At 46.5% G+C, this 12,933-nt stretch overlaps 1 protein-coding gene and 1 pseudogene across 1 annotated transcript; both read right to left on the minus strand.

Moving 5' to 3' along the window:
• Window positions 1-12,933, minus strand: part of LOC121304198 — a 387,591-nt pseudogene that overhangs the window by 337,965 nt on the left and 36,693 nt on the right.
• Window positions 835-12,370, minus strand: LOC121304239 (glyceraldehyde-3-phosphate dehydrogenase 2). The gene is made up of 11 exons (XM_041235260.1): window positions 12,337-12,370; window positions 7,297-7,355; window positions 6,442-6,538; window positions 5,310-5,416; window positions 4,941-5,031; window positions 3,608-3,726; window positions 3,049-3,130; window positions 2,217-2,368; window positions 1,761-1,923; window positions 1,293-1,390; window positions 835-1,179 (listed from the first exon to the last, which is right to left on the minus strand). Exons 2-11 carry the CDS (start codon window positions 7,323-7,325, stop codon window positions 1,110-1,112), a joined length of 1,008 nt encoding a protein of 335 aa, XP_041091194.1. The 5' UTR covers window positions 7,326-7,355; window positions 12,337-12,370; the 3' UTR covers window positions 835-1,109.

The following is a 12,933-nucleotide window of genomic DNA, read 5'->3' on the forward strand; positions in this document are numbered from 1 at the left end:
CCTCTCTGTGCTTTACAATGCTTCCCTGTGCTTTACCAGACCTCTCTGTGCTTTACAATGCTTCCCTGTTCTTTACCAGACCTCTCTGTGCTTTACAATGCTTCCCTGTTCTTTACCAGACCTCTCTGTGCTTTACAATGCTTCCCTATGCTTTACCAGACCTCTCTGTGCTTTACAATGCTTCCCTATGCTTTACCAGACCTCTGTGCTTTACAATGCTTCCCTATGCTTTACCAGACCTCTCTGTGCTTTACAGTGCTTCCCTGTGCTTTACCAGACCTCTCTGTGCTTTACAATGCTTCCCTATGCTTTACCAGACCTCTCTGTGCTTTACAATGCTTCCCTATGCTTTACCAGACCTCTCTGTGCTTTACAATGCTTCCCTATGCTTTACCAGACCTATCTGTGCTTTACAATGCTTCCCTATGCTTTACCAGACCTCTCTGTGCTTTACAATGCTTCCCTATGCTTTACCAGACCTCTCTGTGCTTTATTACACATTGCTACTGTGTGTTTTTCCTATAGGATGCTATTATAAAGGATATCCCAAAGCTTCTAAAATATAAATCAAGGGTCTTGACCTCTTCGCTTTAAAAGGGCCACCACACATGACGTCAGCTGTGGTAGAGATCTTGGCTCTAAGAATGAACCAATCCCAGTCTTCTCATCTTGTAGTATCTGTATACAATAGCAGCCGGTTGCATCATGGGTTGCAAACCAGACTTGTCATTCAGCGCTGTAGTAACCTGAAACCATCAGAGACCTTCAAATGCATGAAGGATTTTGACGTCCAAAGCACACACACACACACACACAAGCACACAGACACGTGTGTTCTGTTAAGATCTCTTTATTAGTTTTAACAACGACAACAAGATACACCCAATGAAAGGACTACACCAAGCAGGCGTGACTAGATTTCCCGGGTGAGGTACAGGGGGCTGACGGGACTCCAACACTCAACACACAAACTACGCAGAAATAGCGCCCCCTGGGGGGAGAGAGTGGACGAGGCTGGGAAGTGACTGGCCTCACGGCAGAACTAAAGTAGCAGAGCAGTGCGAGATGGTCCGGAGTGGATCCGGTCCTCTCCCCTGTGGAAAGGGACGCTACTCCTTAGAGTGCATGTAGCTGAGCAGGTCAGCCACACGGGTGCTGTAGCCGTACTCGTTATCATACCTGCAGGGAGAGACGGGGAGGAGGGGAGAGAGGGTTACAATAAAAAAAAGGTGAAACTAGAAGGAACTGTAGTGCGCTGAACAAAGTCCCAGGGTGAGACCGGAGCCCCTTACCAGGAGATGAGTTTCACAAAGTTGTCATTGAGGGAGATACCAGCGCCAGCGTCGAAGATGGAGGAGTGCGTGTCTCCTGTGAAGTCGGTCGAGACGACCTGTGGAGAACAGTAAAAGCATTGTGAAGCACAGAGAGGATTGGTAAAGCATAGGGAAGCATTGTAAAGCACAGAGAGGACTGGTAAAGCATAGGGAAGCATTGTAAAGCACAGAGAGGTCTGGTAAAGCATAGGGAAGCATTGTAAAGCACAGAGAGGTCTGGTAAAGCATAGGGAAGCATTGTAAAGCACAGAGAGGTCTGGTAAAGCATAGGGAAGCATTGTAAAGCACAGAGAGGTCTGGTAAAGCATAGGGAAGCATTGTAAAGCACAGAGAGGTCTGGTAAAGCACAGGGAAGCATTGTAAAGCACAGAGAGGTCTGGTAAAGCACAGGGAGGCATTGCAAAGTCAGGGCCCCCCTTCTCTTACCGCGTCCTCGGTGTATCCCAGGATCCCCTTCAGCGGCCCTTCCGACGCCTTCTTCACTGCCTCCTTGATCTCTTCGTAGCTGGCGGGGCGGGTCAGCCGGCAGGTCAGATCAACCACCGAGACGTCGGCCACCGGCACTCGGAACGCCATGCCGGTCAGCTTCCTGGGAAAGGGGAGGGACATGGGGCATGCATCGGGAAATATCCAGGATTACCGGGATCGTTTCTACACGGTCATTAATAACTCTGTTTCCCACCCCCCTCAAACTCTACCTGTAACCCATAAAACTGTAACTTTGTTACAGTCCCAAACTCCACCTGTATCTTATAAACAATAAAGACTGATCAAGTAGCATGCGAGTGACACATAGCAGTGTCCCATAATACTGTTCCCATGGTAACTAGCGGCTGATCCAATGAGCAGAGAGCCCAGGGGGCGCGCCTGGCTGGCGCTTACCCGTTGAGCTCAGGGATCACTTTGCCCACAGCCTTGGCGGCGCCAGTGGACGCCGGGATGATGTTCTGGTGGGCGCCTCTCCCGTCACGCCAGGCCTTGGCAGAGGGACCGTCCACTGTCTTCTGGGTGGCAGTGTAGGCATGGACAGTGGTCTGGAGGCGTGAAAACAAAGTAGATCAGTCTTAATAACTAGTCTCAATATCTTGTTGCATAAGAGATGTCGTCTTGCCCTGTTTGGGGCGAGGTTTCTGGCTGCTGCAAAATCAATAGGATTCCTCAATAGGAGCGGAATTGCCTTCAAGAAGTATTTGGCAGGTATTCTGATGATGGTCTGGGTTTCAAAACGTGAATCGCTGTCCTTCCCTTGCCTTTACAATCAAGCCCCACTCCTGAAGGTCCTTTAACCTTCCCCGTTGAGCTTTCTGAAAGCCGATGCACAGAGTTACTGAATACCTGCTGATAAATACTTCTTAAAAAAACACACAATACTGAGCATGAGAAGGAGTTTCTGCACCTCCCCTAACACAGGCACGCTACACAAGACCTAGGAACTGGAGTTCATCACTCACCTGCCCAGACAACACAGTGAACTGAATACCTATCGACCTCCGCCTTCTCACACAAGCAGGGCGCTCCTCTACGTGTATATTTAAATTTGTATTTTATTTAAAAACTTTATTGGTTTCACCAGGAACGTCCCCCGTGGAGATAAAAATAAAGAAATCAAGGAATGATAGGATTCCTGGTCAAGAAGGTGGCATGCAATACAAAGGCAGAGAGACACAGGGAGCAAAACGTTCTGCAGGGTGGCGTTTCCGAGACCAGCACTGACCATGAGAGCCTCGCTGATCCCGAAGTTGTCGTGGATGACTTTGGCGAGGGGAGCCAGGCAGTTGGTGGTGCAGGAGGCGTTGCTATGGAAATAAGGGAAAGCCATTAGAGCTCGGTTTCCTCCAAACCCCCCCCCCCCCCCCCCCCCCCCCCCCCCCCCCCACCCCCCCCCCCCCCCCACCTCCCACCCAAGGACAAGAACCTGGTGGTTAGTTTGCGTCGGTCGCAGCCAGGGAAAGATGACAGGAAATGCGTAAGATTTCTAAAGATCTTTACTTTATTCTATATAATAATATTATTTATTATTATTATTATTATTATTATTATTTTACAGCTATGGCCAAAAGTTTTGCATCATTTAATAGAAAAACAAAACAACTACATGAACATAATTTATTTTATTTATCACTGTGTAATCAAAGAAACCACGCAATGAAATCACATATAAAAAGGCTACCAGAAGCAGAATGGGTTCGTTCTCTAGGGGGTGCTGCTTGGGCCCGTAGCTAGAGATGCGCTTCACGCTGCAGTTTCTGGTTCAGGTTTTGTATTTAGCTCACCTGACGATGGTCATGCTGGAGGGGTCGTACTTGTCCTCGTTCACCCCCATCACGAACATGGGGGCGTCGGGGGAGGGGGCCGACACCACCACCCTCTTAGCGCCGCCCTGCAGGTGAGCCTGGGGAAGGACGACAGAATCACATATTTATTTATTTGGCAGATGCCTTTTTATCCAAGGTGACTTGCAGGAGTTACAGGGCGGCACAGGGTTACAATGCAAGCTTCATATTTAAATACAGTGCAGCGCACAGTAATTGCAAATACAACTACAAAAATACAACATCAACCAAGACGCAACAAGATAAGATTGCATTGTTATATCTACAATTACATATTAGCATTGCAACAGGAGCCGAGAGAAAAGCAGTCAAGAAGCCGATTTGACTGAGGAATAAGGCAGGAGAGTTCAATCAATCAATCACAGTCCTGGAGCCCCAGTCCGCTCCACAGTCAGACACAATGAGACGGAGGGATAATGAATTGGGTTAATAGAACTATTTACACCAGAGTTTGGAACAAAGACCAGGACTGGACTGGCCAATTCTGGCCAAAGTTGGTCCTCAGTCAGCTGAACAGGCTTTGTTCACTTTTGTTAGTGTGTGTGTGTGGGAGAGAGAGAGACAGGGTGTGTGTGTGTGTGTGTGTGTGAGAGAGAGAGACAGGGAGTGTGTGTGTGTGTGTGCGAGAGAGAGAGAGACAGGGAGTGTGTGTGTGTGTGTGTGCGAGAGAGAGAGAGACAGGGAGTGTGTGTGTGTGTGTGCGTGAGAGAGAGAGAGAGAGACAGGGAGTGTGTGTGTGTGTGTGTGTGTGTGTGTGAGAGAGAGAGACAGGAGTGTGTGTGTGTGTGTGTGTGTGTGAGAGAGAGAGAGACAGGGAGTGTGTGTGTGTGTGTGTGTGTGTGAGAGAGAGAGAGACAGGGAGTGTGTGTGTGTGTGTGCGAGAGAGAGAGAGACAGGGAGTGTGTGTGTGTGTGTGTGTGCGAGAGAGAGAGAGAGACAGGGAGTGTGTGTGTGTGTGTGTGCGAGAGAGAGAGAGACAGGGAGTGTGTGTGTGTGTGTGCGAGAGAGAGAGAGACAGGGAGAGAGACAGTGTGTGTGTGTGTGTGCGAGAGAGAGAGAGACCACACACACTCTCTTCTCTCTCTGTAGTGTGTGTGTGTGTGTGTGCGAGAGAGAGAGAGACAGGGTGTGTGTGTGTGTGTGTGCGAGAGAGAGAGAGACAGGGAGTGTGTGTGTGTGTGTGCGAGAGAGAGAGAGACAGGGAGAGAGACAGGGAGTGTGTGTGGGTGTGCGAGAGAGAGAGTGAGTGTGCGTGTGTGTTTCCAGTACTCACAGAAGCTTTATCGATGGAGAGGAAGACTCCAGTAGACTCCACAACGTACAGAGCGCCAGAATCTCCCCAGGGAATCTCAGCTGGCTTCATACTGAGAGAGAGATACACATTATAAAGTGTAACAGACAAGAAACTTCTCATAGTACAATTGCCCTCTTGGTCCTGCGACCCTTATAAAGTATCCCACGGTATGTTTTTTGGGAATGGGAATTTAGGAATGTGCTGCCGCTCTTGCGAGAGGCTCTATGTTAACAGAATGCTGCAGCACTGTGATCTTGTCATGATGTGTTGGAATTGACTGTGAGCGAATGGGAATTGGGGTTTGATTTTAAACTGGAATTGTCCAGCAGTCAGAGAAACAGGACCTACCACTGGAACACAGAGATGGAGTGCTCATCCACAAGGAGCTTGCCATCCTCAGCCCTCACATCTCCAGCATAGCGGCCGTGAGTGGAGTCATACTTGAACATGTACACCTGAACAGAGAGAGAGAGAAAGAGGGGGGGGGGCTCAGCAGTGATGTCGAACGCACAGAAAGACAAGAGCTTGTTTAGCAAAGCTACAAAAAAACTGACCTTCTACTGAACCCCATCTCAATACAGCCATCATTCAAACCATTCAAATCTGAGCGACTCTGCCCAAAGCAGCGCCTCTACCACGGTGCGTCTCAGCCTTTCACCACAGAGTAACAACTAACCACTAGCTCTGCTCCAGGCTAAACACACGACCCAAACCCACCCCGGGCGTGTCAGACTCCGGTCCTCGAGGGACACGGGGTCCGGCCCCGGGCGTGTCAGACTCCGGTCCTCGAGGGACACGGGGTCCGGCCCCGGGCGTGTCAGACTCCGGTCCTCGAGGGACACGGGGTCCGGCCCCGGGCGTGTCAGACTCCGGTCCTCGAGGGACACGGGGTCCGGCCCCGGGCGTGTCAGACTCCGGTCCTCGAGGGACACGGGGTCCGGCCCCGGGCGTGTCAGACTCCGGTCAGACAGCTGATCGGATTGTGTGTTCAGGTGTGTGACTCTGTCGAGGTGTTTCACAGCTGATCGGATTGTGTGTTCAGGTGTGCGACTCTGTCGAGGTGTTTCACAGCTGATCGGATTGTGTGTTCAGGTGTGCGACTCTGTCGAGGTGTTTCACAGCTGATCGGATTGTGTGTTCAGGTGTGCGACTCTGTCGAGGTGTTTCACAGCTGATCGGATTGTGTGTTCAGGTGTGCGACTCTGTCGAGGTGTTTCACAGCTGATCGGATTGTGTGTTCAGGTGTGCGACTCTGTCGAGGTGTTTCACAGCTGATCGGATTGTGTGTTCAGGTGTGCGACTCTGTCGAGGTGTTTCACAGCTGATCGGATTGTGTGTTCAGGTGTGCGACTCTGTCGAGGTGTTTCACAGCTGATCGGATTGTGTGTTCAGGTGTGTGACTCTGTCGAGGTGTTTCACAGCTGATCGGATTGTGTGTTCAGGTGTGCGACTCTGTCGAGGTGTTTCACAGCTGATGTACCATGTACTGCAGGTCAATGAAGGGGTCGTTGATCGCTGCCACTTTGATGCCCTTCTCGAGGCAGGCCCTCAGCACCAGACGACCAATACGGCCAAATCTGAAGAAAGAGAGAGGGGGAAGAGAGAGAGAGAGAGAGAGAGAGAGAGAGAGAGAGAGAGAGAGAGAGAGAGATGAGCAGTCAGGACTAGAGTTTTTTTTTTTTTTTTTTTCAAAGCATGTCTGAAGCCACGAATCGCGTTCAGCCTTTCCTGCAGGGTGTGCAGTGGCAGATGTCCCAACAGATTGCTTTCAGACAAAGCGATCTGTTTAGATCCAGGTTCACAGCTGAAACCTTTCAGCCCGCATGTGAAACACACTGCGTCGGCGATCGCACTGCAGCCTCGCGGGTCTGAGGTCGGGTACAAATACATGGAAATAAATGTATCGCTTGTGTCTGGTTCTCACATCTGCTCAATAAAGGAGTTTATTGTTCAGCTAAAAATAATGCAGGACTGAAAGGTGGATGTTTTGTTTTCTTCTCAACCATTCAATTATCCCCACTACTAAAACCCATGTAATATTAATAAGAAGAAAACAGAAGAAAAAGAAAAAAAAGAAAAGCAGAAGAAGCAGAAAAGAAAAGCAGATGAAAAGAAAAAAGCAGGGAAAAGAACAGCAGAAAAGGAAGAAAAAGAAAAGCAGAAGAAAAGAAGCAGGAGAAACTGCAGAATTCTGGGAGAAACCGATTGCAGCAGCTGTGTTTTACTTTGGCATTTCTTTTAAATCGTTTTGTTGCTGAGATTTTCAGCACAGCCCTCAAGCAGTAGAAATCAACCCCCCACCCCACCCCCCGCTGGTCCGGAACACAATACTGACCCGTTAATTCCAACTGCTAAATCCGACATGTTGACAGCAAGCAGGGTTCAGAGTCGCGGCTGCAGAGAGAAAGAAGGACAGTTAGACAGAAAGCCTTGCCAGACGGTTTGTTTATTCAGGGTTCATTGTAGCAAATCTAATCAAGACCCTCTTTCTAGAACAAAACACAAGAGAAGTCAGTTAGGGGTTAAAATATTCAAATAAAATGTGTGTGTATGTGGGGTGGGGTGGGGGGTTTATATCACAGCTCCAGTCTGTCTGTCCCTCCCCCTTCCCTCTCCCTGTGCAATCCCACGGTTTCATGTCTGGGATTTGCTGCCGCGGAATTTTCTGTCTGATTTCATTTTCCGGGCCGCCGATTCATTCCGTGTCCCTCTGTGTCTCGCACAGCAAAAGCAGGACGACGAGGGCTGCAAAAAAAAAAAAAAACCTCCCTGTTCCAGTTTCCTGTCCCTCTATAAAATGCTAGACAGGAATGAGCAACAAAAGAAAAAGGAGGCATTTTGTGCCCGGGCGCTGCCGAGCCCTGCTAGCGATTCCAGCCATTTGCAGGTTTAGCGCACAGCCCTGGTAGCATCACCCTCTACAGAATTAACTAACTTGGCTTCGTACAGGTTGAATGAAACCTGCTGGAATAATGTCCCTTTAAAGTATTGAATTGCACGCCTCCACTTTGGAGTTCTCCCTAGATACTACTTAACAAAAAAAAAGCGACATTTCGAAATCTAAAACACGAAATACTACTGGACTGTTATTACAGTTTCCAGATGGTGGACTTTGTTTATTTTGTTATGTTAAATAAAAGATCTAAATGTATATAGTTTTTTTTTTCTGTACTGCTCCAATGCCCCCCCAGCTGAGACAGAGTGGCTGGCAAACAGGTACGTACTCTCTCATCCCAGCATACTGTGTAAGTGCAGAGAGACTCAAAGAGGGAGGATATTTATAGATTCATCCTGCCTTTGTGGAGGGGGGGGGGCGGGACTGCCCATACCTCCCTTCTTCAATCAACAGAGAGAGAGAGAGAGAGAGAAAGTGCGACTGTTGCAAAAATTTTACATAACCCTTAAACAAAAAAAAAAAGCAGCTTCCCACTGTATTTCTTCACAGTATTTTTTTATTTGATTTCCTCATGGCTGTACCACACAGTTAACCCTGGTCTGACATGTTTAGGACATGGATGACAAATGCATGTGGTGTGTGTATATAGACTGAGCATCAAAAAAACTTGTCACTTATATTTGGATAAAATTCACTAGATGTGATCGAAAAATGACAAATTCTGTTTCAGAGCAGGCGCAGTGACTTTCTATTGTGTTGATTAACAACTGTCATCACAAAGATGCTGCAGAGTGATCTGTCCATCTCGGGCAGGTGTTGTGACTCTTGGTCTCCCGGTTGGCGTCCTGTCATTGACAGAGTGTGTCTGGTTATACCGTCTCTCCAGGTTTGAAATCGCTGGCTGCGAGCGCGCAAGACGGCGAGCCACAGTCCGCTGCCCCAGTCCAGCCTCCAACATGCCGATCGCACGAAGGCGCTGCTCTCTTGACAGACGTGGCATGTTGTTGTTTTTTTTCTAAGATTTGATTTATTGCTTTTATTCAAGTTTGCAATTCAAGAGCTGAAATCACTCCATACCCAGCTTCCAATCAACTGTCTCACTAATCAGGTGATTAAGAGCTTCGGTCACAGTCACTCCAGAGTGTCGTGGGCAAGGATGAACGATCGAGTGATTAAAAAGAAACCAGAAACATTTGGCAATGTCCATCATTTATAACGCCTTCTTTTTTTTCAAAAAATAGATGTGTTATAACAGTGATAAGTTTATTTTGATGCTTGGTATACACAGAGAGGTTTGCAGAAGTATTCACCCCCTACCAACAACGTCACATTTTGTTGAATTACAAATAACACATGCACAGTTTTTCAAACAAACTTTTTTTTTTTTTTTATTCAAAGCTGTAGTGGTTAAACTGAACACTGTTATACGAGGAGGAGCTTAAAGGTCAGCAAAACTTGCAAAGAAAATGTACAAAATGAAATTTACTGGTTGCATAAGTATTCAGCCCCTTAAGTCAGTACTTGGTAGAAGCACCTTTTGCAGCAATTACTGCTATGAGTCTTTTTGGATAGGTCTCTACTAGCTTTGCACAGTAGGACGGTGACATTTTTGCCCATTCTTCATGGGAAAATTGCTCCAGCTGTGACAAGTTTGTTGGGGATCGTCGATGGATGGCAATCTTCAAATCTCGCCATAAATTTGCGATTGGATTCAAGTCGGGACTTTGACTGGGCCACTCAAGAACATTGATTCTCTTCTTGTTCAACCACTCCAGTGTGGCTGTGTTCTTCAGGTCTTTGTCCTGCTGAAATGTGAATTCCCTCCCCAGGTTCAGAGTATTGGCTGACTCAAACAGGTTTTCCTCAAGGATTCTCCTGTACTTTGCACCATCCATGCTCCCCTCTATCCTGACAAGCTTCCCAGTCCCTGCTGAAGAGAAGCACCCCCATAACATGATGCTGCCACCACCATGCTTGACAGTTGGGATGGTGTTGACTGGGTGATGTGCAGTGTTGGTCTTGCTCCAGACATAACGCTTGGAATTTAGACCGAAAAGTTCAATTTTTGTCTCGTCTGACCACAAAACCTTTTTCCACATGTCTGCAGTATCATCTAAATGCTTTTTCGCAAACTCCATGCGTTCTTCAAGATGAGCCTGTTTGAGTAATGGCTTCTTTCTTACCACCCGTCCATACAGGCCAGCCTTGTGTAGGGACTGACTTATTGTTGATGTGTGAACACTGACTCCCATCTCAGACACAGAACTCTGCAGCTCTCTCAAGGTCATCGTTGGCTTCAGAGTGACATCCCGAACCAGTTTCCTGATTGCGCGTCTGCTCAGTTTGGGGGGCCGACCTGATCTGGGGAGTGTCTCGGTGGTGTGATGCATCTTCCACTTCTTAATGATGGACTTCACTGTGCTGAGAGGGATAATCAGTGCCTTTGAAATTTTCTTGTACCCTTCTCCTGCTCTGTGCCTCTCCACCACTTTCTCCCTGACTTCTTCTGAAAGCTCCTTGTTCTTCATAGTTGCTTTGTTGGCTCACTATGCGAGTTGCAGCTGGAAAGTCTTTATATACCTGAGGGAAATTATCTACAAGTTAAACCACTTTGAGCACACACAGGCTGAAACCATTTCACTAGTGCTGTGACCTTTCAAACACATAATTTGCACCGGAGCTGATTTAGGGCTGCCGTAGCAAAGGGGTTGAATGCTTATGCAGCTGAGATTAATCTGTTTTTTAATCTTATTTATTTATATTCTACATGCCTTTTTTTTTTTAACTTTATCAATGTGGAGTGTGGATTCTACATGTAAATTGTAATTTGAAAGCGTTGTGGAGGACGCTCAGGTGCCAGCAAAATGTGAAAACTTTGCAGGGGGGGTGAATACTTCTGCAAACCACTGTGTGTGTGTGTGTGTGTGTGTGTATAAGATAGATAGATATCTCCTCTGTTTGATTTTCAGAGCCATGCTGATCCCTGAATTCAACACTGTGCTGTGGCTTTCCACCATGGTCGCCGTCGCGACGAGGATTACAGAAGCCTGTGACACTCTCCAGCTCGTCCACCATTAACACGCGAGCGCGCACGCACGCACAATACTTCTGTATTTTGAGATTTTATTAATCTCTATAAACCTGCAGGCAACTGCAAAAGAAGGCAATGGCTCCTGTGGCTTCTTAAAACGACAATAATAATAATAATAATAATAATAATAATAATAATAATAATAATAATAATAATAATAATAAGGTGTTCTTTATTTTGTTGTAATCCTGTTTTAGAATAAATGAATTGGTTAATTTATATTCACTAATCCCATTCATTCAATATCAAAACAGCAAACCAAACATTTTCCAAATTCCCCGGATTTTTACCATTATAATATCTGTAAAAACTCGCAGAATGTTGCAATTTCAATGCATGAAATAATAATAATAATAATAATAATAATAATAATAATAATAATAATAATAATAATTACAGTGTTATATAAAAATGGTGCTTCCTCTTCTAGAGTCAAGGTGACCTACATAGAGAGCCGTTGAGGATGCTCGCCTGGCCGCCTGTTCGTTCTTATTAAAACCGTGTTTGCATCGATGCCGGTTTGGTATTTAATATTCAGAACTGTTATCCCCTCCCGAGTGGAACCGGTGCGGTCCAGATTCACTGCGCAGTACTGAATAATGCCCTGTGCGGCTAACCCGTCATTACCACAGGCTTTCAGAGAGAAGCCCCCCCGCCGCCACCCCCCCGGACCCGCTACAATGTGCAAAGCGAGCTGGAAACACCGAGAATGCGCTGCCCCGCGTCTCACGATCCCTACCAACAACATGCCTTGTGTTTTTCAATCAATTATTCAGATTTTTCTAGACGCGCTTCTCTTTCCAATTGACCCAAACGACGGTCATGTTTTCTTTTCCTTTTTTTTTTTTTTTTTGTAATGTGATGAGGAAGCTGTTCACTCAGCCTCCGGGCGCTTCGTGTATTTATTTGTTTATTTAAATAACGATACTACCAACAAGTATCGTTTTTAAACAAGAAACTAACAAGGCGTGTTTTGTGAACGCGTACTCCTCGTATTGCGTTGCGTATCTGGCGCAGCGGTGTCGAGTAAATCTGTTTCGCTCAAGACAAAACAACGCAATGTTTTAATCCATTCTGGTTCGGTACATATATATATATATAATCATATATATATCTAGATATATTCTAGATATATATGATAATATATATAGCCTATATTTATTGTGACACAGTTTATTTATGTGTTGCCCTGTGAAACGTGTCCCGCGACGTCGAAAGTGACTTACTTATAAGTCGAAATCGTGCGTTAACGGCATACAGTTGTATTAAAATTCATATATATATATTAGTATATATATATATAATATATTATTATTATATATTATTATTATTATGATGATGATGATGATGATCAAGCTCCTCTCCCTCCTTTGTTTTCAGATCCTTACCTTCAGTCCGGGATGCTGCAGTGCTTCTGTCAGCCCTGCCTCTCGCGTCACGCATTTATACAGGGACATGCGCGCTCCTGTGCCAAAGCCGGCTTGTCAGACCTAAGGGCACGAGCTTACCTCACTGGTTGCCATGGAAACTCTGGCTCAGACGGGGACGGTGCTGCTTGCAGTACCCGCGGCTCCGTCCTCTGTCTTATATATATATATATATATATATATATGCATGCATTATAAATGTTTCCCAAGGCATAGCGACGTGTAACACATCGCAGTAATGCACAGGCAGGCGTTGCCAGAATACCGAGGCATGGTAAAGCATGTTACGCAAACGCGTCAAACTGTGGTGCAGGCACAGCATAGACATGGGAAACGCCGGGGTGAACTTTCACAAGGATTGCAGAGACATGTACTTGAACACGCGAGGCACATCTGCACTGCCATTGCTGCAAACATCTGCACTCTGCTCTCAATCTGTGAGGGAAGCGGTATGTCTGGAATGGACCGAAGCAGCACACCCTTCCGAAAATAAAGGCACGCAGCATGATATATTAATTCCAAACATAACACATCCATCGGATAATCGAGGGGCATTTA

This window comes from Polyodon spathula, chromosome 37 (genome assembly GCF_017654505.1).
Source record: "Polyodon spathula isolate WHYD16114869_AA chromosome 37, ASM1765450v1, whole genome shotgun sequence".
NCBI lineage: Eukaryota > Metazoa > Chordata > Actinopteri > Acipenseriformes > Polyodontidae > Polyodon > Polyodon spathula.